This window comes from Microcaecilia unicolor, chromosome 7, assembly GCF_901765095.1.
Source record: "Microcaecilia unicolor chromosome 7, aMicUni1.1, whole genome shotgun sequence".
NCBI lineage: Eukaryota > Metazoa > Chordata > Amphibia > Gymnophiona > Siphonopidae > Microcaecilia > Microcaecilia unicolor.
In genome coordinates this window covers 47,238,948-47,263,215 of record NC_044037.1, presented here as the reverse complement: position 1 = coordinate 47,263,215, position 24,268 = coordinate 47,238,948, and the positions used below count along the sequence as shown (strand labels likewise).

Below are 24,268 nucleotides of genomic sequence, written 5' to 3'. Positions count from 1 at the left end.
CTACCTGTTGACATATGCAACAGCTGTCATGTTGTCAGAGAGAACACAAATTGGTGTGCCCTCTATGAGTGCAAGAAACGCTATCAGAGCTTTGCATACTGAATGGTGTTCTAACTGGTTTATGGGCCACTGGGCCTCGCCGCTGACCACAGCCCCTGTGCATACTGAGAGTGACAGTGCGCCCTCTCTGGGATTGCCAGAGGAGCTCCCCTCGCTACACTGGCGGCCTGCAACCACAGTCTAGACTGCGATGTGCTTTCGGCTGCAACGGGAGGTGCCAGTCATAATCCTCGGAGACCAGCATCCACCGACTCAACAGGGACTGCTGTAGAGGTCTCATATGAGCCTGGGCCCAAGGCACCACCTCCAGTGTGGCCGCCATGGACTCCAAGACCTGGACTAATCCCCGACCTGAGGGGCCACCGACTGCATCAAGAGACAAATTTGTCACTGCAATTTGAGGCGCTGCTGTTCCATCAAGAACACCTTGCCTTGTGCAGTGTCGAATAGAACTCCCAACGTCTGAGAGGGAAGAAGGTGACTCTTGGAAAAATTGATGAGCCATCTCAGGGATTGCAGAAGTGACACCACTCGTGAAGTGGCCTGCAAACTCTCCTGTGGTGATGCTGCTAGGATGAGCCAATCACTGAGGTAAGGGTGGACCTGGATCCCCTCCTTCCGCAAGGCTGCCGCAATCACCGCCATCACCTTGGAAAAGGTGTGTGGTGCTGTGCTAACCCGAACGGCAGTGTTTGGAATTGAAAATACTGCCCTAGAATGGCAAAGTGAAGGAAACGCTGATGCGGCAGCAAATAGGAATATGCAAAAAAGCCTCGAGATCCAGGGCTGTGAGAAATTCCCCTGGTTGTACCACCGCAATGACCGACCTTAGTGTCTCTATGCAGAAATGCCAGATTTTGAGAAACCTGTTGACCCCTCTCAAATCTAACATGGGGAGATAGGAGTCCTCCGTCTTCAGGACCACAAAGTAGATGGAATAGCAACCATGTCTCTGTTCTTGAGAAGGTACGGGGACAATGGCCCCTAACTGCTGCAACCGCTGCAGAGTGATCTCCACAGCCGCCCGCTTGGGGCCTGCCAAACACAGGGACTCTAACAAAAAATCTACGATGGGAGAGCAGAATTCTAAGTTGTAACCATCTCGAATAAGCTCCAAGACCCACTGGTCTGAAGTAATTGTGGCTCACTTGTCAATAAACTGGGACAGCTGTCCCCCTATCTATAACAACGAATGAGTCACGATCCCATCATTATGAAGGTCAAGAAGTGGGAGAGGCTCTGGTCTGCTGACCAGTGGAGCGCCTGACTGCCCGAAAGGACTGCTTTTTTTGAAAGCGAGGCTTGGAGGATAATGAAGATCTACCAGGGCGATAGCACTTACTATCCTTAAACCATTGCCTTGACTGTCCCGACTTGAAAGAAGTGTGAGGCTTGTCTTCAAGTAGACACTGAGACTTGGAATCCCTGATATCCTCGACTAACTTCTCCAAATCGTCACCGAAGAGCTTACCCTTAAAAGGGAGCTTAACCAAACGCTGTTTAGAAGCCGCATCTGTAGCCCAGTGTCACAAACATAACAAGCGATGGCCAGCCTTAGCCAAGGACATCTGCTTGGCAGATGCACATATGAGATCATACAAAGCATCTGCTAAATGGGCCAACCCCATCTCCACATCTGGGAGTTTGGGAAAACTCTGAGCTCCAGACACAACAGTCAAATCAGCGGCCTGTTGGACCCATGACAAACAAGCTTGAGCTGCATAAGAGCTGCAGACCGCCATCTGTAGGGCAAGTGTGGACACTTCCAAGGAAAGTTTCAGCGATGCCTCAAGTTTACGATCTTGCATATCCTTAAGAGTTACAACCTCTTCCATGGGCAAAGTCATCTTTTTAGTCACCACAGCCACCAAAGCATCCACCTTAGCTAAACGTAACTGGTCCTGCTCAGCTTGCGAGACCGGATAAAGCCGGGACATTGCCTTAGCCACTCGCAAACCACTATCAGGCGTGTCCCCTGTGCTGCAATAAGTTCCTGTATTGCTTCATGAATAGGAAAGGTTTTGGGTGGCCTTTTCATGCTTGCCATCTTAGGATTAAAAGAGCCCGTGGACTGCGCCTTTGGGGAACAAATACTCAAAGCTTCCAAGGCTTTAGAAATAAAAGCCAGCAGTTCTTCCCTGTAGAACACCCGGACCACCATGGGGTCGTCCACCTCATCCAGCAGAAGTTCCCCCTCCTCCAAATATTCTATCCCGTGCCTTGAAACTGCTGAAGGGGCCAGACCTCCCTCAGAGGGAACAGGTGAGGGAGAGGCAGCGGACTCCACCTCAGAGCCTGAAGAAACGTGCAGCCTCTTAGACCCTGACTACCCCAGGCAGGGCAAACATGTCACAGTAGAAGGTGGGGGATCCACCACATCAAACAGTCCAGCCACAGGGCAAAGCAGAGCCCGGAGCAGCCCACTTTAACAAATATGCTTGTTGAAGCAACGAAATGAATTCCAGCGAAAAAAACTTCACTGTTCCCCCCCCCCCCCCCCCAGCAGCAGTGCTACTGCCTGCACCTGTAGAGGCCTCTGAAGGCATAAAGTCCACCCCAACATCAGGAGCACAGAGGGAGCTACCGTGGTCCTATTACCGCAGAAAGGAAAAATGGCTGCCGACACTGCGGCTGGCGAAGATGAAGCTGGTCAGTTGTCTTTCACGTGGGAAATCACTGCACCAACATTGCCGCCAGGCTCCTCTGTGACCTCGGGTCCAGAACACCCCCATGTACAAACGCCTGACGTTGCTTGCTGCTTACCACAATGGGAGCAGCATTTAACAAGCTCAACCGCCATGAAAACCCAGCAGAAAATAAAAACATGCATGCAGGCGGAAAAGATCTTTTTTTTTTTTTAAAGATACACCACTGCCCTGTGAAATGGTGGGAGCGCCTCCTCTCAGGAGCCAATGATGCGGGAGACCAGGGAAGAACTTACTCTCACACTGCAGAGCCCACCAGAGCCCCTAAGGGATGGTAACCCACAAAAGCAGTTTGTCTTTTTTTTTTTCTATGAGGAAGAAGACAAGAGTGGGAAATGGACACAGAGATGAGTCAGGGGTGGGGGGAGGGACCTTGAGCCAACAGGTGTACTCCCTAAAGCTGGCACCAAACAACCACAGCATCCCTAAGCTCTATTGAACTAGAAAACTAGAACAGGAGCTAAAAGTAGAAGAAGCCAGGAGCCTGTGGAATCCGTCTATCTGCCTACTGAACATAGAGAATATTGAATAGCCAGGGAACATTCTGTCCCATAAGGCACAGTTCAAATCAGTGCTCTTTATCTCCACCTGCTGGTAGATGGACACAACCCATACGTCTCTGGATTCATCTGCTGCTGATACTACGGAACTGTACATTGGGCCACGTCCTACTCATATGCCATCCTCGGCTCAGGACACGTGGAGCTGTTCAGAGCCCTGTGTGGTTCAACTGAACAGCTAGACCTAGGACAGCATAGGACATGGACAGATGTGCAGCTGTTTACCTCCTCTTTTTGCCGCCTCAATTTCTCCAGGAGAGGGATGAGGAAAGACACTGACGCCAGTGCCTGCGCAGAATTCCCCTGGGAGTAGAACTTCTAATCTTCCCAGAAGGCAACACAACCCTCCCATGAGCTTTCCCTGGTTTTGCTTTACCTAAAGCAAAAGGAGCCCTTTTACCAAAGCTTAGCACGCGCTAACAGAATTAGTGCATGCTGAATGAAAAGTTGTCCATAGGTCAGGGGGTTCTCAACCAGTCCTTGGGACACACCAAGCCAGTCTGGTTTTCAAGATATATCCACAGGGAATATGCATGAGATAAATTTGCATGAATACCCTTCATGGCATGCATATCTACCTCATGCATATTCATTGTGGATATCCAGAAAACCTGACTGGCTTGATGTATCCCAAGGACTGGATTGAGAACCCCTGCCATAGGTGTAAAATGGGCTTCTTATCATTTAGTGCATGCTAAGCTTTAGTAAAACGGCCCCTAAGTTATTGAAGTGAAAATACTGACTCGAAAGTTCACCTTTATCTATATATAAAGGTATAACAGCAGTAACTCCAATTACAGTGGGGCTCTAGTATGAACTGAAACTAGCTTAAGAGAAATGAATTGTGACCTTCACCCACCATGACACGCTAAAGCAGGGGGAAAGATTAAAGACTAGGATAAGTTTTATCAGACATATATTGCATTTCATTCTACACATATCAAACATATAAACGGCGAGTGACCGTACTCACTGCAAATGCGCAGTAGAGACTTCCCTCTCTGTCCCGCCCCCGCGTCAATACGTGATGACGGGGGGGGGGGGGGGGGGGGGGGGCGGGACAGAGAGGGAAACTGCGCCGCCGATGTTGCTACCGCTCCCCCCCCCCCACTCGGAGTCGCCGCCGCCACCCCTCCACCCAGCCCGGGCCCTCTCTTCCTTTCTGAACTTACAGATCCATTCGCCGAACGCAGCAACGCTCATCAGCTGAGCTGCAGTGAGCCCTTCCTTCTTTGCCTGTGGCCCCGCCCTCCTGTGACGTAACGTCAGCGAGGGCGGGACACACACAGGCAGAGAAGGAAGGGGCAGCTCAGCTGAGGTGCGTTGCTGCGTTCGGCGAATGGATCTGTAAGTTCAGAAGTGAAGAGAGGGCCCGGACCAGGTGGAGGGGTGGCGGCGGCGACGACTTCGAGGGGGGGGGAGCGGTGGCGACTTCGCGGGGGGGAGGGGAGCGGTGGTGACCACGGGGGGAGGAAAACCTCTATACCAGCCCGTTTTTACGGGCTCAACGGCTAGTTTAGACATATAGGACAACTTGTAGATTTCAGTTACCCTGCTACCTTTGATAACTATGCTCAGCAAATTAATACTGCCTCCAGTAAGGTATTTCAGATAGCTCTTTTAGATAAACCTTTTACAGGCAGGATGCAGGACTACACTACTTTTATATACCTATAAGAACAGCAGCAGACACAATATACCTCTTATAAAAACGGAGTTTAACCCTAACGCATTACTGTATCTGCAGTCATAATTTCCCCTACCTGGTTTGCAATATAATAAAGACTAAGTAATTCCATACGGAAAATGATCAGAAAAGCTAGAGGTTTTGGGCTCTAAAACAGCTGCTGTTTTTATCTACTGATTAATTCTGGTGTGCTAAGATGGTATAAAAAGATTATAATATGATGCTGTTTTCTTAAAGGAGTAAACGTAGTATATTATTGGCCATACTATGCCACTAGGCACAAAATCCTTATCCATCACCATTCAGAATAACTTTCACTTCCACTTTTTTTAAAAATGACGCACAAAGTTCTGCTAGTTGAAATGCTGCTGAAGAAAACTGGATTCTTTGTAGGCTGAACTACCAGATTAGCATCAATTATCTTATTCCTGTAAACTCAGTTGATGCCTGCTGCTTCCTAAAGATTGTTGCTTCAAATGGGGTAACACTCCACTTGAGTGGAGGAGTAGCCTAATGATTAGAGCAGTGGGCTGGGAACCAGAAGAAACTAGGTTTAATTCCCACTGCAGCTCATTGTGATTCTGGGCAAGTCACTTAACCCTCCATTGTCCCAGGTACAAAAACTAAGATTGTGAGCCCAGTAGGGACAGAGAAATTACCTGTACATAATATGTAAACCCCTTTGATTGTACTACTAAAAGGCAGTATTATCAAATGTATCGAGGGGCCAGTGTACCAAACTATGTTAACAATTGTTAACATGCATCAATGCAGTGTTAATGAGATACAAATGAGGCACGCATTAATTAGCTCAGATGGTAAACTGCACATGTACATGCAGACGCTGTCACTAAACTTTTACTACACCTCCCCAAGGTGTAGTTAAGTTTTTTTTTTTGCGTTAATGTATTTATTGCCTGTGATCCATTTTGTACATTCTCTGCTTCACTAGCAATCAGCAGTACTGCATACTTCTTCATCTTGTTATCTCATCAGCATAGGTTTCACCCTAGAACTATCACAAGCTAGTTTACACCTCTTAACAGCTTACGATCAATATCACAGGCATTTAACACGTGATAACGCCTGCAACAGTGTTAGAGCATTTTAGTACACTGGCCCTTAAGTCACCCTCTCAATAATGTTTACTTTATTCAGTCTTTTGGTCACATATAAAGAAATTATTTATTTTAAACTTTTATTTGCCATCTTTCTTAGAAAAAAAAATGTAACCAATAGAAATAGAATAAAATAAAACATGGAAAAGAAAATAAGATGATACCATTTTTTATTGGACTAACTTAATACATTTTTTTGAACAGCATATATATATATATATATAGATAGAACATATTTAGATAATTCTTATGTTAGGCTGATAAAAGGTATCACAGCCTACAAAGAAGCCACTTATAAAAAAAAAAAGTACTTAATAAATTCTGTTTTGCGTTTCTCTCTAGCTAGCCAGAAAAAGGGTATGGCCTTACCATTGCAGCTGCAGCAGTCTGGTTCACCTGGTGTTGAGCTGCCTTGATTTTGGCTTGCAAGTGTGCAGGGGGGTGAAAGTACTTGCATTTCTCCCTAGAGCATCGACCTTTGATGTAATCCATACAAACTGTAACAGTGTTTTCATTTGTGTCTATCATCGTAGTATCCATAGGGTGGGCATATCGGCAGTCATTCTCTCCACGGGTGCAATTTCCACGCTGAAACTCTCGGCAAACCTTTAAAGAAAATCAGCAGATTATTCCATGTGGTGTCTTTCACCCTTGTAACTCTATTTTGGAAAGACAGTATTAGATCTGAGTAAAAGCTTAAGGTTAATCAGAATTAGTTCTGGATTCTATCCCCCACAAGCTATATACCTTTATGCATTTCATAGGACTATCAGGTGAACAACTAAAATTTTTGCACTATTTGTGATATCATAATATTAAATTAACAACATATATCCCGGCAATGACTTCTGTCAACCTATCTTCAAAATATCGATTTTGTAATGCAAGAACCATTTTTTTTTTAGTCAAAAAGGACCATCAGAAATGGCGTACCTCAAACATGCAGTCCAATGCTGCTAAACGTTTGCCTTCAGTTGTCATCAGTCCTTAATTTATAGTTATAACATTTCTTCAAATATCACACCTGTGCATAAAACCTTTTAGTGAACAGATTTTTGTAATTAATTTTAGGAAATAGGTTTAAAGAATTTTTTTTTGCACTTAGCATTTATAAATGGACCAACTGTCAACATGGCTAGTGTTTTGAAAACTTCTTCAGGGCAGTGTTCTGTCTCATCATGTTGGCAGTAGGTCTGTTTTAAATTATTGAAAAACTCAAAAATACTAAGATGGAGACAGCAGTCCAGCAGAGAGAAAGGTGCTATCCAGTCTTTTGCATTGAGTGTCATATGTATAATTATCTCCCAGTTGGTCAGCAGTTATATGTGTAAGCCCGATGCAACGAGCTCCCAGCTCTCAGAGGTCTGTTCTCTTGAAGCTAGAGTAGCAGACTTGGAGGAGCTGAGGGAGACAGAGAGGTACATAGAAGAGACCTACAGGGATGTTGTAGAGAAGTCCCACCTCCAGTCTGGCAGCCCCTGTGCTGCCTCGGAGGAGGGAGGTCTCCTAAAAGAGGAGCATCACCCTGGTGAAGTAGAAAGTACTCCTGTAGCCAGGACCTGCCCACCAGGGGATGAACTATCCTCTCGCACAGAGGACATGTCTCAAAGAACTTCTGCCCAGGCGGGAAGAGTTAGTACAGCTGCTGTAGTTGGTGATTCGATCATTAGGCATGTAGATAGCTGAGTGGTTGGTGGACGTGAGTATTACCTGGTCACCTGCCTGCCTTGTGGCGAAGGTGGCAGACCTCACATGTCACCTAGACAGCTGTCTTGATACATGTGGGTACCAAAGACATAAAAAAATGTGGAAGGGAGGTTCTGGAAGCCAAATTTAGGCTCTTAGGTAGAAAGCTGAAGTCCAGATCTTCCAGGGTAGCATTTTCAGAGATGTTCCCCATTTCACACACAGGACCCAAAAGGCAGGCAGAGCTCCAAAGTTTCAACACGTGGATGAGGCAATGGTGCAGGGATGAGGGATTTAGATTTGTTAGGAACTGGGCAACATTCTGGGAAAGGGGGAGACTGTTCTCAAAGGATGGGCTCCACCTTAACCGGGATGGAACCAGGCTGCTGGCGCTAACTTTTAAAAAGGAGATAGAGTAGCTTTTAAACTAATATAGGGGGAAAGCCGACAGTTGCCCAGGAGCGCATGGTTCAATGTAAAGTATCCTAAAAGGATACTATTGAAAGAGGACATTTAGGGAAGCCCAGTAGACAGGTTTCAACAATGCTGAAAGCACGCCAGGTGTGCTTAATGAAAGAGTAGGATAAAGAATGCACATTATCCACTTCAACTTCTAAGCAGCTTGTAGATCAAAGGAATAAACACAATTTGAAGTGCCTGTATACAAATGCTAGAAGTCTAAAAAATAAAATGGGAGAGTTAGAGTATATAGCACTAAACGATGAGGTAGATATAATAGGCATCTCAGAGACTTGGTGGAAAGAGGACAATCAATGGGACAGTGTGTGAACAGGGTACAAATTGTATCGCAATGACAGAGAGGATCAAATTGGAGGGGGGGGGGGGGTTGCGCTATATGCTAAAGATGGAATTGAGTCTAATAAAATACACATTCCACATGAAACAGAGAGTGGAATCATTACGGACAGAAATTCCATGTGTGAAGACAAAGAGTGTTCTTGCAGGGCTGTATTATCTATCGCCGGGAAAAATGGACAGATGAAGAAATGTTTACAGAGATTAGGAAAGCTGGCAAACTGGGAAATGCTATAATAATGGGTGATTTCAATTACCCGAATGCTAGGGAGATAAAATTTCTAGATGTAATAAATGACTGCTTCTTGGAGCAACTAGACCAGGAACCGACAAGAGGAGGAGCCATTTTGGATCTGGTCCTTGGTGACGTGCACGGCACAGCACGAGAGGTGGTGGTGTCGGGTATCCTGGGAAACAGTGATCATAACATGATAAAGTTTGAGCTACTATCTGGGATGAACCCAAGGAAATCTACTGTAGTTGCATTTAATTTTTGAAAAAGGAGACTATAATAAAATGAGGAAAATGGTTAAAAAGAAACTAAAAGGATCGGCTGCAAAGGTTTCAATACTAAATCAGGCATGGATGTTATTCAAAAATACCATCTTGGAAGCCCAGAACTGATGCATTCCACGTATTTGCAAAGGTGGAAAGAAGAAAAAACGACAGCCACCATTTCTTTGAAGGGGGTAAACAAACGTGAATAAAGGTGAGCTGGTCGATATTGTGTATCTGAATTTTCAAGTACCTCATGAAAGAGGAAACTGGAGAGTCATGGCATAGGAGGTAGTGTTCTATTGTGTATTAAAAACTAGTTAAAAGATAGAAAACAGAGAGTAGGGTTAAAGGTCAGTATTCTCAATAGGAAAGGGTAGATAGTGGGGTTTCCCAGGAGTCTGTGCTGGGACTGCTTTTTTTTTTTTTTTTTTTAATTTATAGAAGACTTTATTAAGCATTGCATAAAGCGAATGCTACATACCTGTAGAAGGTATTCTCCGAGGACAGCAGGCTGATTGTTCTCACTGATGGGTGACGTCCCCGGCAGCCCCTCCAATCGGAATCTTCACTAGCAAAGGCCTTTGCTAGTCCTCGCGCGCCGATGCGCACCGCGCATGCGCGGCCGTCTTCCCGCCCGAAACCGGCTTGTGCCGGCCAGTCTCATATGTAGCAAAAACCAAGACAAGGGAAGACACAACTCCAAAGGGGAGGCGGGCGGGTTTGTGAGAACAATCAGCCTGCTGTCCTCGGAGAATACCTTCTACAGGTATGTAGCATTCGCTTTCTCCGAGGACAAGCAGGCTGCTTGTTCTCACTGATGGGGTATCCCTAGCCCCCAGGCTCACTCAAAACAACAACCATGGTCAATTGGGCCTCGCAACGGCGAGGACATAACTGAGATTGACCTAAAAAATTTACCAACTAACTGAGAGTGCAGCCTGGAACAGAACAAACAGGGCCCTCAGGGGGTGGAGTTGGATCCTAAAGCCCAAACAGGTTCTGAAGAACTGACTGCCCGAACCGACTGTCGCGTCGGGTATCCTGCTGCAGGCAGTAATGAGATGTGAATGTGTGGACAGATGACCACGTCGCAGCTTTGCAAATTTCTTCAATAGAGGCTGACTTCAAGTGGGCTACCGACGCTGCCATGGCTCTAACATTATGAGCCGTGACATGACCCTCAAGAGTCAGCCCAGCCTGGGCGTAAGTGAAGGAAATGCAATCTGCTAGCCAATTGGATATGGTGCGTTTCCCCACAGCCACTCCCCTCCTATTGGGATCAAAAGAAACAAACAATTGGGCGGACTGTCTGTTGGGCTGTGTCCGCTCCAGGTAGAAGGCCAATGCTCTCTTGCAGTCCAATGTGTGCAGCTGACGTTCAGCAGGGCAGGAATGAGGACGGGGAAAGAATGTTGGCAAGACAATTGACTGGTTCAGATGGAACTCCGACACGACCTTTGGCAAGAACTTAGGGTGAGTGCGGAGGACTACTCTGTTATGATGAAATTTGGTGTAAGGGGCCTGGGCTACCAGGGCCTGAAGCTCACTGACTCTACGAGCTGAAGTAACTGCCACCAAGAAAATGACCTTCCAGGTCAAGTACTTCAGATGGCAGGAATCCAGTGGCTCAAAAAAAGGTTTCATCAGCTGGGAGAGAACGACATTGAGATCCCATGACACTGTAGGAGGCTTGACAGGGGGCTTTGACAAAAGCAAACCTCTCATGAAGCGAACAACTAAAGGCTGTCCTGAGATCGGCTTACCTTCCACACGGTAATGGTATGCACTGATTGCACTAAGGTGAACCCTTACAGAGTTGGTCTTGAGACCAGACTCAGACAAGTGCAGAAGGTATTCAAGCAGGGTCTGTGTAGGACAAGAGCGAGGATCTAGGGCCTTGCTGTCACACCAGACGGCAAACCTCCTCCACAGAAAGAAGTAACTCCTCTTGGTGGAATCTTTCCTGGAAGCAAGCAAGATACGGGAGACACCCTCTGACAGACCCAAAGAGGCAAAGTCTACGCTCTCAACATCCAGGCCGTGAGAGCCAGGGACCGGAGGTTGGGATGCAGAAGCGCCCCTTCGTCCTGCGTGATGAGGGTCGGAAAACACTCCAATCTCCACGGTTCTTCGGAGGACAACTCCAGAAGAAGAGGGAACCAGATCTGACGCGGCCAAAAAGGAGCAATCAGAATCATGGTGCCTCGGTCTTGCTTGAGTTTCAACAAAGTCTTCCCCACCAGAGGTATGGGAGGATAAGCATACAGCAGACCCTCCCCCCAATCCAGGAGGAAGGCATCCGATGCCAGTCTGCCGTGGGCTTGAAGCCTGGAACAGAACTGAGGAACTTTGTGGTTGGCTCGAGATGCGAAGAGGTCTACCAAGGGGGTGTCCCACACCTGGAAGATCTGTCGCACTACACGGGAATTGAGCGACCACTCGTGAGGTTGCATAATCCTGCTCAACCTGTCGGCCAGACTGTTGTTTACGCCTGCCAGATATGTGGCCTGGAGCACCATGCCGTGATGGCGAGCCCAGAGCCACATGCTGACGGCTTCCTGACACAGGGGGCGAGATCCGGTGCCCCCCTGCTTGTTGATGTAGTACATGGCAACCTGGTTGTCTGTCTGAATTTGGATAATTTGGTGGGACAGCCGATCTCTGAAAGCCTTCAGAGCGTTCCAGATCGCTCGTAACTCCAGAAGATTGATCTGTAGATCGCGTTCCTGGAGAGACCAGCTTCCTTGGGTGTGAAGCCCATCGACATGAGCTCCCCACCCCAGGAGAGACGCATCCGTGGTCAGCACTTTTTGTGGCTGAGGAATTTGGAAAGGACGTCCCAGAGTCAGATTGGACCAAATCGTCCACCAATACAGGGATTCGAGAAAACTCGTGGACAGGTGGATCACGTCTTCTAGATCCCCAGCAGCCTGAAACCACTGGGAAGCTAGGGTCCATTGAGCAGATCTCATGTGAAGGCGGGCCATGGGAGTCACATGAACTGTGGAGGCCATGTGGCCCAGCAATCTCAACATCTGCCGAGCTGTGATCTGCTGGGACACTCGCACCCGCGAGACGAGGGACAACAAGTTGTTGGCTCTCGCCTCTGGGAGATAGGTGCGAGCCGTCCGAGAATCCAGCAGAGCTCCTATGAATTTGAGTCTCTGCGCCGGGAGGAGATGGGACTTTGGGTAATTTATCACAAACCCCAGTAGCTCCAGGAGGCGAATAGTCATCTGCATGGACTGCAGGGCTCCTGCCTCGGACGTGTTCTTCACCAGCCAATCGTCGAGATATGGGAACACGTGCACCCCCAGCCTGCGAAGTGCCGCTGCTACTACAGCCAAGCACTTCGTGAACACCCTGGGCGCAGAGGCGAGCCCAAAGGGTAGCACACAGTACTGGAAGTGACGTGTGCCCAGCTGAAATCGCAGATACTGTCTGTGAGCTGGCAGTATCGGGATGTGTGTGTAGGTATCCTTCAAGTCCAGAGAGCATAGCCAATTGTTTTCCTGAATCATGGGAAGGAGGGTGCCCAGGGAAAGCATCCTGAACTTTTCTTTGACCAGATATTTGTTCAGGGCCCTTAGGTGTAGGATGGGACGCATCCCCCCTGTTTTCTTTTCCACAAGGAAGTACCTGGAATAGAATCCCAGCCCTTCTTGCCCGGGCTCGACCGCACTGGCGCTGAGAAGGGCGGAGAGTTCCTCTGCAAGTACCTGCTTGTGCTGGAAGCTGTAAGACTGAGCTCCCGGTGGACAATTTGGAGGTTTTGAGGCCAAATTGAGGGTGTATCCTTGCCGGACTATTTGGAGAACCCACTGATCGGAGGTTATGAGAGGCCACCTTTGGTGAAAAGCTTTCAACCTCCCTCCGACTGGCAGGTCGCCCGGCACTGACACTTGGATGTCGGCTATGCTCTGCTGGAGCCAGTCAAAAGCTCGTCCCTTGCTTTTGCTGGGGAGCCGAGGGGCCTTGCTGAGGCGCACGCTGCTGACGAGAGCGAGCGCACTGGGGCTTAGCCTGGGCCGCAGGCTGTCGAGAAGGAGGATTGTACCTACGCTTGCCAGAAGAGTAGGGAACAGTCTTCCTTCCCCCGAAAAATCTTCTACCTGTAGAGGTAGAGGCTGAAGGCTGCCGGCGGGAGAACTTGTCGAATGCGGTGTCCCGCTGGTGGAGCTGCTCTACCACCTGTTCGACTTTCTCTCCAAAAATGTTATCCGCACGGCAAGGCGAGTCCGCAATCCGCTGCTGGATTCTATTCTCCAGGTCGGAGGCACGCAGCCATGAGAGCCTGCGCATCACCACACCTTGAGCAGCGGCCCTGGACGCAACATCAAAGGTGTCATACACCCCTCTGGCCAGGAATTTTCTGCACGCCTTCAGCTGCCTGACCACCTCCTGAAATGGCTTGGCTTGCTCAGGGGGGAGCGCATCAACCAAGCCCGCCAACTGCCGCACATTGTTCCGCTTGTGTATGCTCGTGTAGAGCTGGTAAGACTGAATTTTGGCCACGAGCATAGAAGAATGGTAGGCCTTCCTCCCAAAGGAGTCTAAGGTTCTAGAGTCCTTGCCCGGGGGCGCCGAAGCATGCTCCCTAGAACTCTTAGCCTTCTTTAGGGCCAGATCCACAACTCCAGAATCATGAGGCAACTGAGTGCGCATCAGATCTGGGTCCCCATGGATCCGGTACTGGGACTCGATCTTCTTGGGGATGTGGGGATTAGTTAAAGGCTTGGTCCAGTTCGCAAGCAATGTCTTTTTAAGGACATGGTGCAAGGGAACAGTGGACGCTTCCTTAGGTGGAGAAGGATAGTCCAGGAGCTCAAACATTTCAGCCCTGGGCTCGTCCTCCACAACCACCGGGAAGGGGATGGCCGTAGACATCTCCCGGACAAAGGAAGCAAAAGACAGACTCTCAGGAGGGGAAAGCTGTCTTTCAGGAGAGGGAGTGGGATCGTAAGGAAGACCCTCAGACTCCTCGTCAGAGAAATATCTGGGGTCTTCTTCCTCTTTCCACGAGGCCTCACCCTCGGTGTCAGACACAAGTTCACGGACCTGTGTCTGCAACCGTGCCCGACTCGACTCCGTGGAGCCACGTCCACGATGGGGGCGTCGAGAGGTAGACTCCCTCGCCCGCATCGGCGAAGCTCCCTCCGCCGACATAGTCGGGGAGCCTTCCTGGGAGGCGACGGCAGCCGGTACCGCACGCGGCACCGACGCCGGAGACCTCACCTCGGCCGATGGGCCAGCCGGCGCCACGCTCGACGGTACCGGTGGCGCAAGCACCGCCGGTACCGGAGGGGTAGGGCGCAGCAGCTCTCCCAGAATCTCTGGGAGAACGGCCCGGAGGCTCTCGTTCAGAGCGGCTGCAGAGAAAGGCATGGAGGTCGATGCAGGGGTCGACGTCAGAACCTGTTCCGGGCGTGGAGGCTGTTCCGGGCTGTCCAGAGTGGAGCGCATCGACACCTCCTGAACAGAGGGTGAGCGGTCCTCTCGGCGCCGATGCCTACTGGGTGCCGACTCCTTCAGCGACCCAGAGCTCTCGGTACCGACATGGGAAGGGGACCGGTGACGATGCTTCTTCGACTTCTTGGGACGAAGCATGTCACCGGAGCTTCCCGGTACCGACGAGGAGGACGTAGAATCCAGCCGTCGCTTCCTCGGGGCCGAGACCGAAGGTCGGTCTCGGGGGGGGGGGCTGTACCGCAGGAGCCCTCAGGGTAGGGGAGACCCACCCGAAGGCTCACCGCCACCAGCAGGGGAATGGACAGCCCTCACCTGCACTCCAGACGAAGCACCACCGTCCGACGACATCAGCAGACGAGGTCCCGGTACCACCGACGTCGATGCAGCTGTCCGATGTCTCGGCGCCGATGCAGAGGGCCGATGCCTCGATGCACTCGATGTACTGGCCGCCGAGGTTGAAGGTCTGGACGCTGAAGACGTCGATGCACTCGATACCCCCGGTGCCGATGCCGACGAAGAGCCCGAGAACAAAATGTTCCACTGGGCTAACCTCGCTACCTGAGTCCGCCTTTGCAAAAGGGAACACAGACTACAGGCCTGAGGGCGGTGCCCAGCCCCCAGACACTGAAGACACGACGCATGCCTGTCAGTGAGCGAGATTACCCGGGCGCACTGGGTGCACTTCTTGAAGCCGCTGGAAGGCTTCGATGTCATGGGCGGAAAAATCACGCCGGCGAAATCGAAAGACGAAATGGCGAAATTTGGCACAGAAAAAAGGGAAATTTCAACCGGGGCCTAAGTAAGGCCTACCCCGACAACGAAAGAAAACTTAACGGGGCGAAAAAACTCAAAGTAGAGGAAGGAAAAACCAAAAATGGTTAATCCAAATAATTTCTGGAATTTCTCACAGAAAGTAGTCAAAAACGACGCGCGAGGCCGACTTTTCGGGGCACGAACGGCAAAACACAACCGTACTGAGCGCGGAGAAAAGAAGACTGGCCGGCACAAGCCGGTTTCGGGCGGGAAGACGGCCGCGCATGCGCGGTGCGCATCGGCGCGCGAGGACTAGCAAAGGCCTTTGCTAGTGAAGATTCCGATTGGAGGGGCTGCCGGGGACGTCACCCATCAGTGAGAACAAGCAGCCTGCTTGTCCTCGGAGAAGATAAACATTACATACTCAGTATAAGTGATTACATTTTCTTCACACATTATGAGTCTAACATTGAGTATCTAGCATAAGAACTCTTCATCACCAACACAATGCTTTAACAAGGAGAAATTAGACCTTACCTGCTAATTTGCTTTCCTTTAGTCCCTCTGGACCGGCCCAGGATTGGACTGATGGGTTGTGCACGCCTACCAGCAGGTGGAGACTGAGAAAAAAACTCTGACTCTAGAGAGCCAATGAGAGCCCTGGTCATGTGACCCTAGTCTCAGTATTTGAATAACCAAGCAGAAAGGAAAAGAAGGACCTATATTCTGTGCCCTGAGGAATTTAAGCAGCCAGGCAGCACGAGAGAAACCAACGTGCTTAAACTACGGCTTCGCCGTGACACTGGGCGCACCAACAACTCAGTTCAGAGCCGTGGCATGGCCAATTATGTACAGAAATGTGTATCCCATAAACTGTGCAAGTTGTATAATATTATGAACTGAATAACCAGAGAACTTGCAAAACATTTAACTTGTAGAACATAATGTATTTCTTGTAGAACATAATGTATCTCCTTTAACTGTCTAACTAGCAGAACAGCTCTGTAGACGACAGTTGCATCTCTGTACACAGTAAAATTGAGAACCATAGAACACGGGAGGGACCTGGGCCGGTCCGGAGGGACTAAAGGAAAACAAATTAGCAGGTAAGGTCTAATTTCTCCTTCCTTAGCATCCCTCCGGACCGGCCCAGGATTGGACTGATGGGACGTAACAAAGCAGTAGTCCTAAGGGAGGGACCCCAGCAAACCCGCTGTGAGTACGCGAGATGCAAAGACGGTCTCCTGACGACACTGTACATCTAGCCTGTAATGCCTAGAGAAAGAATGAAGTGACGACCAAGTCGCTGCCTTACAGATCTCCGCTGGAGGCACCAAGGAACACTCCGCCCACGAGGCTGCCTGCCCCCGGGTAGAATGAGCTTTAAGCGCTGCCGGAACTGGTCTGTCTGCCAAGAGATAAGCAGACGCTATCATTTCTTTGATCCACCGAGACAAAGTAGGCTTAGAAGCTGCCAGGCCCTTGCGGTGACCAGCAAATAGCAGAAAGAGGCGGTCCGATCGACAGAAGTCCTCCGTAACCGCAAGATACCGTTTAAGTACTCTCCTAACATCCAGAGTATGCAACTTTCGCTGCTCCTGCGTTCCGGAGGAGGATCCCAGAATAGGAAGAAAAACCGACTGGGACATATGAAACCGAGATAGTACCTTGGGCAAAAAGGAAGGAACCGGCCGAAGGACCACTCGCTCTTTAGAAAATTCCAGAAATGGAGATCTACAGGAAAAAGCTTGCAACTCTGAGACTCTTCTAGCTGACGCGATAGCCACCAAAAACACCGTCTTAAGCATTAAATCCTTCAGAGAACATGTTTGTAAAGGCTCAAAAGGAGGCTTTGTCAGAGACGAAAGCACCAGATTAAGGTCCCAAGATGGAAAAACCGATCTGACCGGAGGACGAAGAAGGCAGACCCCCTTCAAAAAACGAGCCACCTCGGGAAGACTAGCCAAAGACTTACCCCTTATTTTACCTCTGAAACAGGACAGAGCTGCCGCCTGCACCTTCAGCGACGAAAGAGAGAGCCCCTTATCAAAACCTCGCTGTAAAAAGTCTAACATCTGAGGTACTGACGCCCGAAAAGGAACAATGTCAGCTTCTGCACACCAATCCTCAAAAATTCTCCACGTGCGAATATAGTTTAACGAAGTGGAACGGCGACGAGACTGCAGCATGGTAGAAATCACTGGCGTTGAAAATCCTCGCTTAGTTAAACGAGCTCGTTCAAGAGCCAAGCCGTAAGACAAAATCGAGCTGGATCTGGATGTAGAACTGGTCCTTGAACCAGCAACGCCTTGTGTGCCGGAAGACGAAGAGGAGACGCCACGGACAGACGCTGGAGATCCGCGTACCAGGGACGCCGAGGCCAGTCCGGTGCCACCAAAATGATCGGCCCCCCGTGGTCTTCGATCTTCTGAAGGAGACGACCTATTAGTGGCCATGGAGGAAACGCGTAAAGAAGGCCGGAGGGCCATTGCTGCAAGAGGGCGTCTACCCCTGCCGCCCTTACATCTTTTCGGCGACTGAAGAAGCGAGGAACTTTGGAGTTGAGCCTGGAGGCGAAGAGATCTAGTACTGGAAGACCCCAACACTGTACTATCAACTGAAACGCCCGATCGCTCAGAGCCCATTCCCCGGGATCGAGAGTGTGACGACTGAGGAAGTCTGCTTGCACGTTGTCCACTCCTGCCACATGCGAGGCTGAGATGGCCGTGAGGTGAATCTCCGCCCACGCCAGGAGACTCTCCGCTTCCCGACACAGGAGACGGCACCTCGTACCTCCCTGGCGGTTGATGTAGGCTACTGCCGAGGCGTTGTCCGAGAGAACTCGCACAGCTGTGCCCTCCAGAAGAGAACCGAAGTGCAGCAGAGCTAACCGAATCGCCCTGGTCTCCAGAAAGTTGATGGATTGAACTGCTTCCAGCGGCGACCAGAGGCCCTGGGCCCACTTGTCCAGGCAATGAGCCCCCCAGCCTCGGAGACTGGCATCTGTTGTTAGAGGAATCCACCGCGGAGGCTCCAACGGCATCCCCACAGTGAGATTCTGCATCCGTAGCCACCAAAACAGAGAGATTCGCTCCCGGAGCCGCAAAGGCAGTCTCACCAGAAGGGAATCTGTTTGAGCAGACCACCGGGTCAGAAGAGACCACTGAAGAGATCTCATGTGAGCTCTGGCCCAGGGAACTACTTCTATCGAGGCAGCCATGGAACCGAGAACCTGAAGATAGTCTCGAGCACACGGTACTTTCAGATGCATCAAATTCAGAACTTGAGACCGGAGCTTTAGGATTCTGCCCTGCGGAAGAAAAACTCGACCCCTCGCAGTATCGAAGGTGACCCCCAAATACTCTAGAGACTGAGAGGGAACCAAACGGCTCTTGGCAATGTTCACCACCCAACCTAGGGACTGCAGGAACGATACTACTCGCTCCGTGACCTGACAACTTTCCTGATAAGACTTTGCCCTTATCAACCAGTCGTCCAGGTAGGGATGAACCAGAATCCCTTCCTTCCTGAGAGCCGCTGCCACCACGACCATCACTTTGGTAAATGTGCGCGGCGCCGTCGCCAGGCCGAAAGGCAGAGCGCGAAACTGATAATGCCGGCCTAGAATTGCAAAACGCAAAAACTTGTGGTGAGCAGGACGAATGGGAATATGCAAATAGGCTTCTGTCAGATCCAAAGCTGTTAAATACTCTCCCTTGCGCACTGCTACTATGACTGACCGAAGGGTCTCCATCCTGAAACTGGTGACCTTGAGAGCGCGATTGACAGCTTTGAGGTCGAGAATAGGACGATGGGAGTCCTCCTTTTTGGGCACCACAAAGTAAATGGAATACCGACCTTGCTTGTACTCGGCAGGAGGAACTGGATAAATCGCCTGAAGATCTAAGAGCCTCTGTAGAGTCTCCCGAACCGCACGCGCTTTGAGTGGAGAGCGACAGGGAGACTCCAGAAAGGCGTCTGAAATAGGCCTTGCAAATTCTAAGGCATATCCGTCTCGAACCACCTCCAAGACCCACTGATCTGATGTAATGTGGGCCCACCTCTGATAAAACTGAGAAAGCCGAGCTCCGACAGGTACCAGAGAAGGGGCCCTCGCACCTTCATTGGGAAGTACGCGCAGGGGAGCGAAAATTGCCGCTTGAGAATCTGCCTCCTCTGCGGTAACCTCGAAAGGACTGGTTCCTGGTAAAGAAACGCGATCTCTGAGGCTGAGAAGCTTTATCAGGCTGAAATCTACGGAAAGACCTTAGCCTACCACGTCCAAACAAGGCACCCCGACTGGATAGGCGAGGCCGATCTTCAGGGAGACGAGGCACCTTAGAGTCTCCTAGGGAGTGAACCAATTTGTCCAAATCCTCTCCAAACAAAAATGACCCCCTAAAGGGAAATTTACTCAACTTAGATTTGGAGGCCGCATCTGCCGACCAACCTTTCAACCAAAGAGAGCGGCGAGCTGCAACTCCCAGGGCCAAAGATTTAGAAGAAGCCCTCAACAGGTCATATAGGGCATCGGCTAAAAAAGCAGAGCCCGTTTCAATCTTTGCCACCTCGACATCTATAGCTGCAAGATCATCCGAAGATCTATCCAAGACTCTCTCGGCCCAACGAAAGCAGGCCCTGGCCACTAAAGATCCGCAAATGGCCGCCTGCACTGCCAGAGAGGAAACCTCAAAATTATGCTTCAAAAGAGAGTCCAAACGCCTGTCTTGAGTATCTTTAAGCGCCGTTCCTCCATCTACTGGGACTGTGTTGCGTTTAGTAACCGCAGAGACCACAGCATCAACCACTGGCAGCTTAAGAAGTGCTTTATCAGCTTCGGGCACTGGATATAAACGAGACATGGATCTAGTAGGCCGAAAAGCAGCATCCGGGACCTCCCACTGCGCTTTAATGACATCCCAAATGTCCTCATGCATAGGAAAGGTCTTGCTGGAAGCCCTAGAGCCCTTAACCAACAAATCAACCTTACGGACTTGTGAAGCTGGAGGCTGATCATCAAAATTTAAAGTAGTAGCCACCATAACAATAAGATCCTGTAAATCTTCCTTATGAAACACTCTAGCCACCGAGGGATCTTCCCCCTGGCCCAAAGGAACAGAGTCAGGATCTAAAGAGGAAGGATCCTCCCAAGCCAGCTCATTAAGTGCCGGTCCTAAGTCTTCCTCTTCCTCCAAAAAAGGCATGTCTGAAGTATGCTCTGGTACCAGATCTGAAGGAAACTCACATGTCCTAGGCTTAGCTGCAGTAGGAACCAAACTGCCCATAGCCCCTGACAGCCCCGCTGTAGTCCCTGCCAGCCCCGCTGCTGGCCCCTCTCGCTGCATCAGGAAGGCCTGGTACATCTGAATAACAAACTCAGGGGGAAAACCTCCTCCCTGAGTGGCTGTCGAATGTGCCAGGACCTCCGTATTTAAATCTCCCAAAATCGCGGAGTTTAAAGGGCCAGACGCGGCACCCGACGTTGAAGGAGCAGGAGACAAAATGGCCGCCGTTCGCGCCACTTTCGCCGCGGGCGCTTCTAAGCCAGAGATCTCCGAAGTAGGAGCGAGGGAGCGCGACGGCGAAATCGGAACCCCCGACGGAACCGAAGGCAAAACCGGCGGAGGAAGAGAAACGGCGGGCATGTCAAGCGCTGTACAAAATTTACAGGCGCCGGAGGCATTAACCCCCCGACGCTGACAGACTGCACATCTTTTCAACTTCTCCGCCATCGCGGCAACAAGCGAGCACTCGCGAGAAAGCGGCAACGCGGTTCGCGCCTTTTTAAAACGCCTATTTAGCAGCTAAAAACCCAAGGGCTGACAGGGGCAATAAAGCACTAAAAGGGTACTTGCTTGCCTTCGTTCGCTTCCCCTATCTCAAAGCTCTTTTTTTTTTTTTTTTCAAAACAGGTGCTGAAACCCACAGAGTTGAAAACACAGAGCTGCCTGACAGAGCTGCCTGCTCGTTAAGTCAGCGGGGAACAGATAGCTTACTCAGCTGTTTCAGTTCTTTTTTTTTTTTTTTTTTTTAAATACTGGCTGCCTCTCCCAAAGGCAATACTCCTTTACAATGAAAGGGTAGCCCTTCCCTTAGTTATTAATAAAGCTGTGTGGGGATACACCAGAAGGGAGATGGGGAGGAAATAGGGGGGAGGGACTCGGGGCACCCGAGTTTAACACCCCAGAGGCTGAACACTAAGGCACTTAGTATCAGGAATGACCTCAATAAAATTCCTGGGCACAGAAGAACCAATAAAGAAAATATCTACAAATACCAAAAAGAGAGACTAATAGGCTCACGTCCTACCTGCTGGGAGACTGAGAAAATACTGAGACTAGGGTCACATGACCAGGGCTCTCATTGGCTCTCTAGAGTCAGAGTTTTTTTCTCAGTCTCCACCTGCTGGTAGGCGTGCACAACCCATCAGTCCAATCCTGGGCCGGTCCGGAGGGATGCTAAGGAATAACCTATTGTACGTCCAATAACTTTTTAAATTTTATACAGGTGTTCCCTAACTCCCCCCCTCCCATACCCTCCCTCCTCCTCCCCCAACTAGTGAGGTAATTAAATTTGCTGACAAAACAAAGTTATTCAAAGTTGTTAAATCGCAAGAAAATTGTGAAAAATTACAAGAGGACCTTACGAGACTAGGAGTCTGAGCATCCAAATGGCAGATGAGGTTTAATGTGAGCAAGTGCAAAGTGATGCATGTGGGAAAGAGAAACCAGAACTATCCTATATAATAATTTGCACCTCCAACGTTCTACATCTGGATGCCTGGGTTCGTAACACACTTTCCATTGGTCCGCCCTCGTATCAGAATGTGATGACATCAGAGGGCAGATCAATGAGAGGAAAGCGAAACCAGCACCAGCCAGCAAAAGAACGTTGGCGGTGAGGATTCAATCGACGGAAGGCAAGGGGCAGGCGCAGGACTGCGAGAAGAGGGCGGCCAACGGTCAGGCTGCCACTGAGAGAGAGAGAGAGGGAGGGAGGCGCGGGGGTCTGGAACTCCAAAGACAGGGGGGCATGGAACTCGCAGGGGAGGGAGGGGTGCATGGAACTCGGAGTTCGTACGTGATAATGAGTGCTAAGTCAAACTGAGAATGGCCGCGAGGCAGCAACTCGTGCCACAACTAACCGTTGATGTTCCGAATACTGTGCCGCTCAAAATACATCGGGCAAGCGCTGATCTTGCAAGACAACTCGCCGCTGATGTCCCGATACAACTGGCAGGGTTTAAAAGACTATTGAACAGATGTTGACAGGCTGCAGTCATGTTCTGATATAGTTTCTCAGACTCTATCAATTGAAAAATAGGGGTCTCTCTCTCTCACACACACACACTCTCTCTCACACATACACTCTCTCTCTCACACATACACTCTCTCTCTCACACACTCACTCTCTCACACAAACTTTCTCTATCAAACACACACACTCTAAAAAAATACACTGTCTCTCACACTCTTTCTCTCACACTCTCTGTGTCTCACTCTACACACTCTCTTTCTATAACACACACTCTCTCACACACACACAAACACACTCTCTATCACACTGTCTCTCTCTCACACACACACTCTCTCTGTCACAGACACACTCTATCACACACACTGACTCTGTCTCTCACATACACTCTATCTCTCTGTCACACACACACACTCTCTCTCACACACACTTTCTCTCACTTACACACACACTCTCTCTCAAACATACACACTCCGAAGAAAACCTTGCTAGCGCCCATTTCATTTGTGTGAAAAACAGGCCTTTTTTACTAGTAGGTGAAGACTCTCCTGCTCTTCAAACTTGGGCGGAGATCCACTCTGGCAGATTCTTCTCAGGCTCCGCATCCACCTAGGATCAGCCCTGCTTGTAAACTTGTAGCTAATTTGTTGTATAGCACCCCCTTAACGATGTTATATGAATTCCGAAATGAACAACAGTAGTAAAAAAGAATAGGTTATGTAGCTTTCTAAAAAATATTTCACATTTTCTTCATATCTGTATACTGTTGAGATACCTGGAGTACATTCTACACAAAGTGCACCCTTTTCTAGCAACTCTGTTGGGATTTCTCTTTCCATGCATACTGCACACAGTGTTTAGCTACCTCCAGTTTATCGGTCCGTATCAATTTCTGACCAGCAGAGCCTCCTGGCACTGTAACAGTGGGATTCCCGGAAACCAGAACAGGCGTATTTGGTAAAAGCTCTGCAGGAACCAAGCCCATCCCAGGAGAAACATGGCTTAGGTAAGGGCTGAAAGCCATGGTGGGGCTAGTTGCAAGCGATGGGGTCATAGGGAATGTAGTCTGCAAAGAAAAAAACATGAGCATAGCCAGTCATTATCATCAACATTGAGGTCTTTGAATCGTACCAAAAAAAGACATCAGACTGGAATAATCTGCCCAACTGGCCACATTTGAAACTTTCTGGGGGAAACATTGGGCTGTCTCTTTTAAACCCACTACTGCTCCTTGTGATCTTGAGCAAGACACTCAACCTTCCATTGCCTCAAGAACAAACTTAAGGGATGACTCTATAAACTGACGCCTAAATGAAGGTGCGACAAAAAAGCGTGCTTAACGCCAATTCTATAACAGCATTAAGGCGTGCTTAATCCATTACAAAATAGCAGCACTAAGCCACTTTGGTGCGCCGGAACTTGGGCACAACAGCTTACGCCAGGTCAATAGCAGGCAAATGATGGAACACCTAAGTGCGCCTTGCAATGTGTACATCTAATACTATTCCATAAGGTGCGCGCATTGCTAGGTGGAACTCCCATGACACAGCCATGCCATTCCCTTGATTCTATAAAGGCTGCCAAAACTTGCATGTGCTCAGGCACGGTTCCGATTTGCGTGTCCAATTTAATTGAATAATGAGCCAATTAGTGCCAATAATT

At 49.5% G+C, this 24,268-nt stretch overlaps 1 protein-coding gene across 3 annotated transcripts in view; it reads right to left on the bottom strand.

Annotated features, from left to right (window-relative positions):
• MBNL3 (muscleblind like splicing regulator 3) overlaps positions 1-24,268 on the bottom strand; it is a 243,631-nt gene that overhangs the window by 53,085 nt on the left and 166,278 nt on the right. For all 3 annotated transcript variants that reach the window (XM_030209574.1, XM_030209575.1, XM_030209576.1), the window contains exons 4-5: positions 23,472-23,672; positions 6,500-6,736 (exon numbers count right to left, since the gene is read on the bottom strand). In XM_030209574.1, the coding sequence (XP_030065434.1) occupies positions 6,500-6,736; positions 23,472-23,672 (438 nt within the window). The remainder of the gene's footprint in view (positions 1-6,499; positions 6,737-23,471; positions 23,673-24,268) is intronic.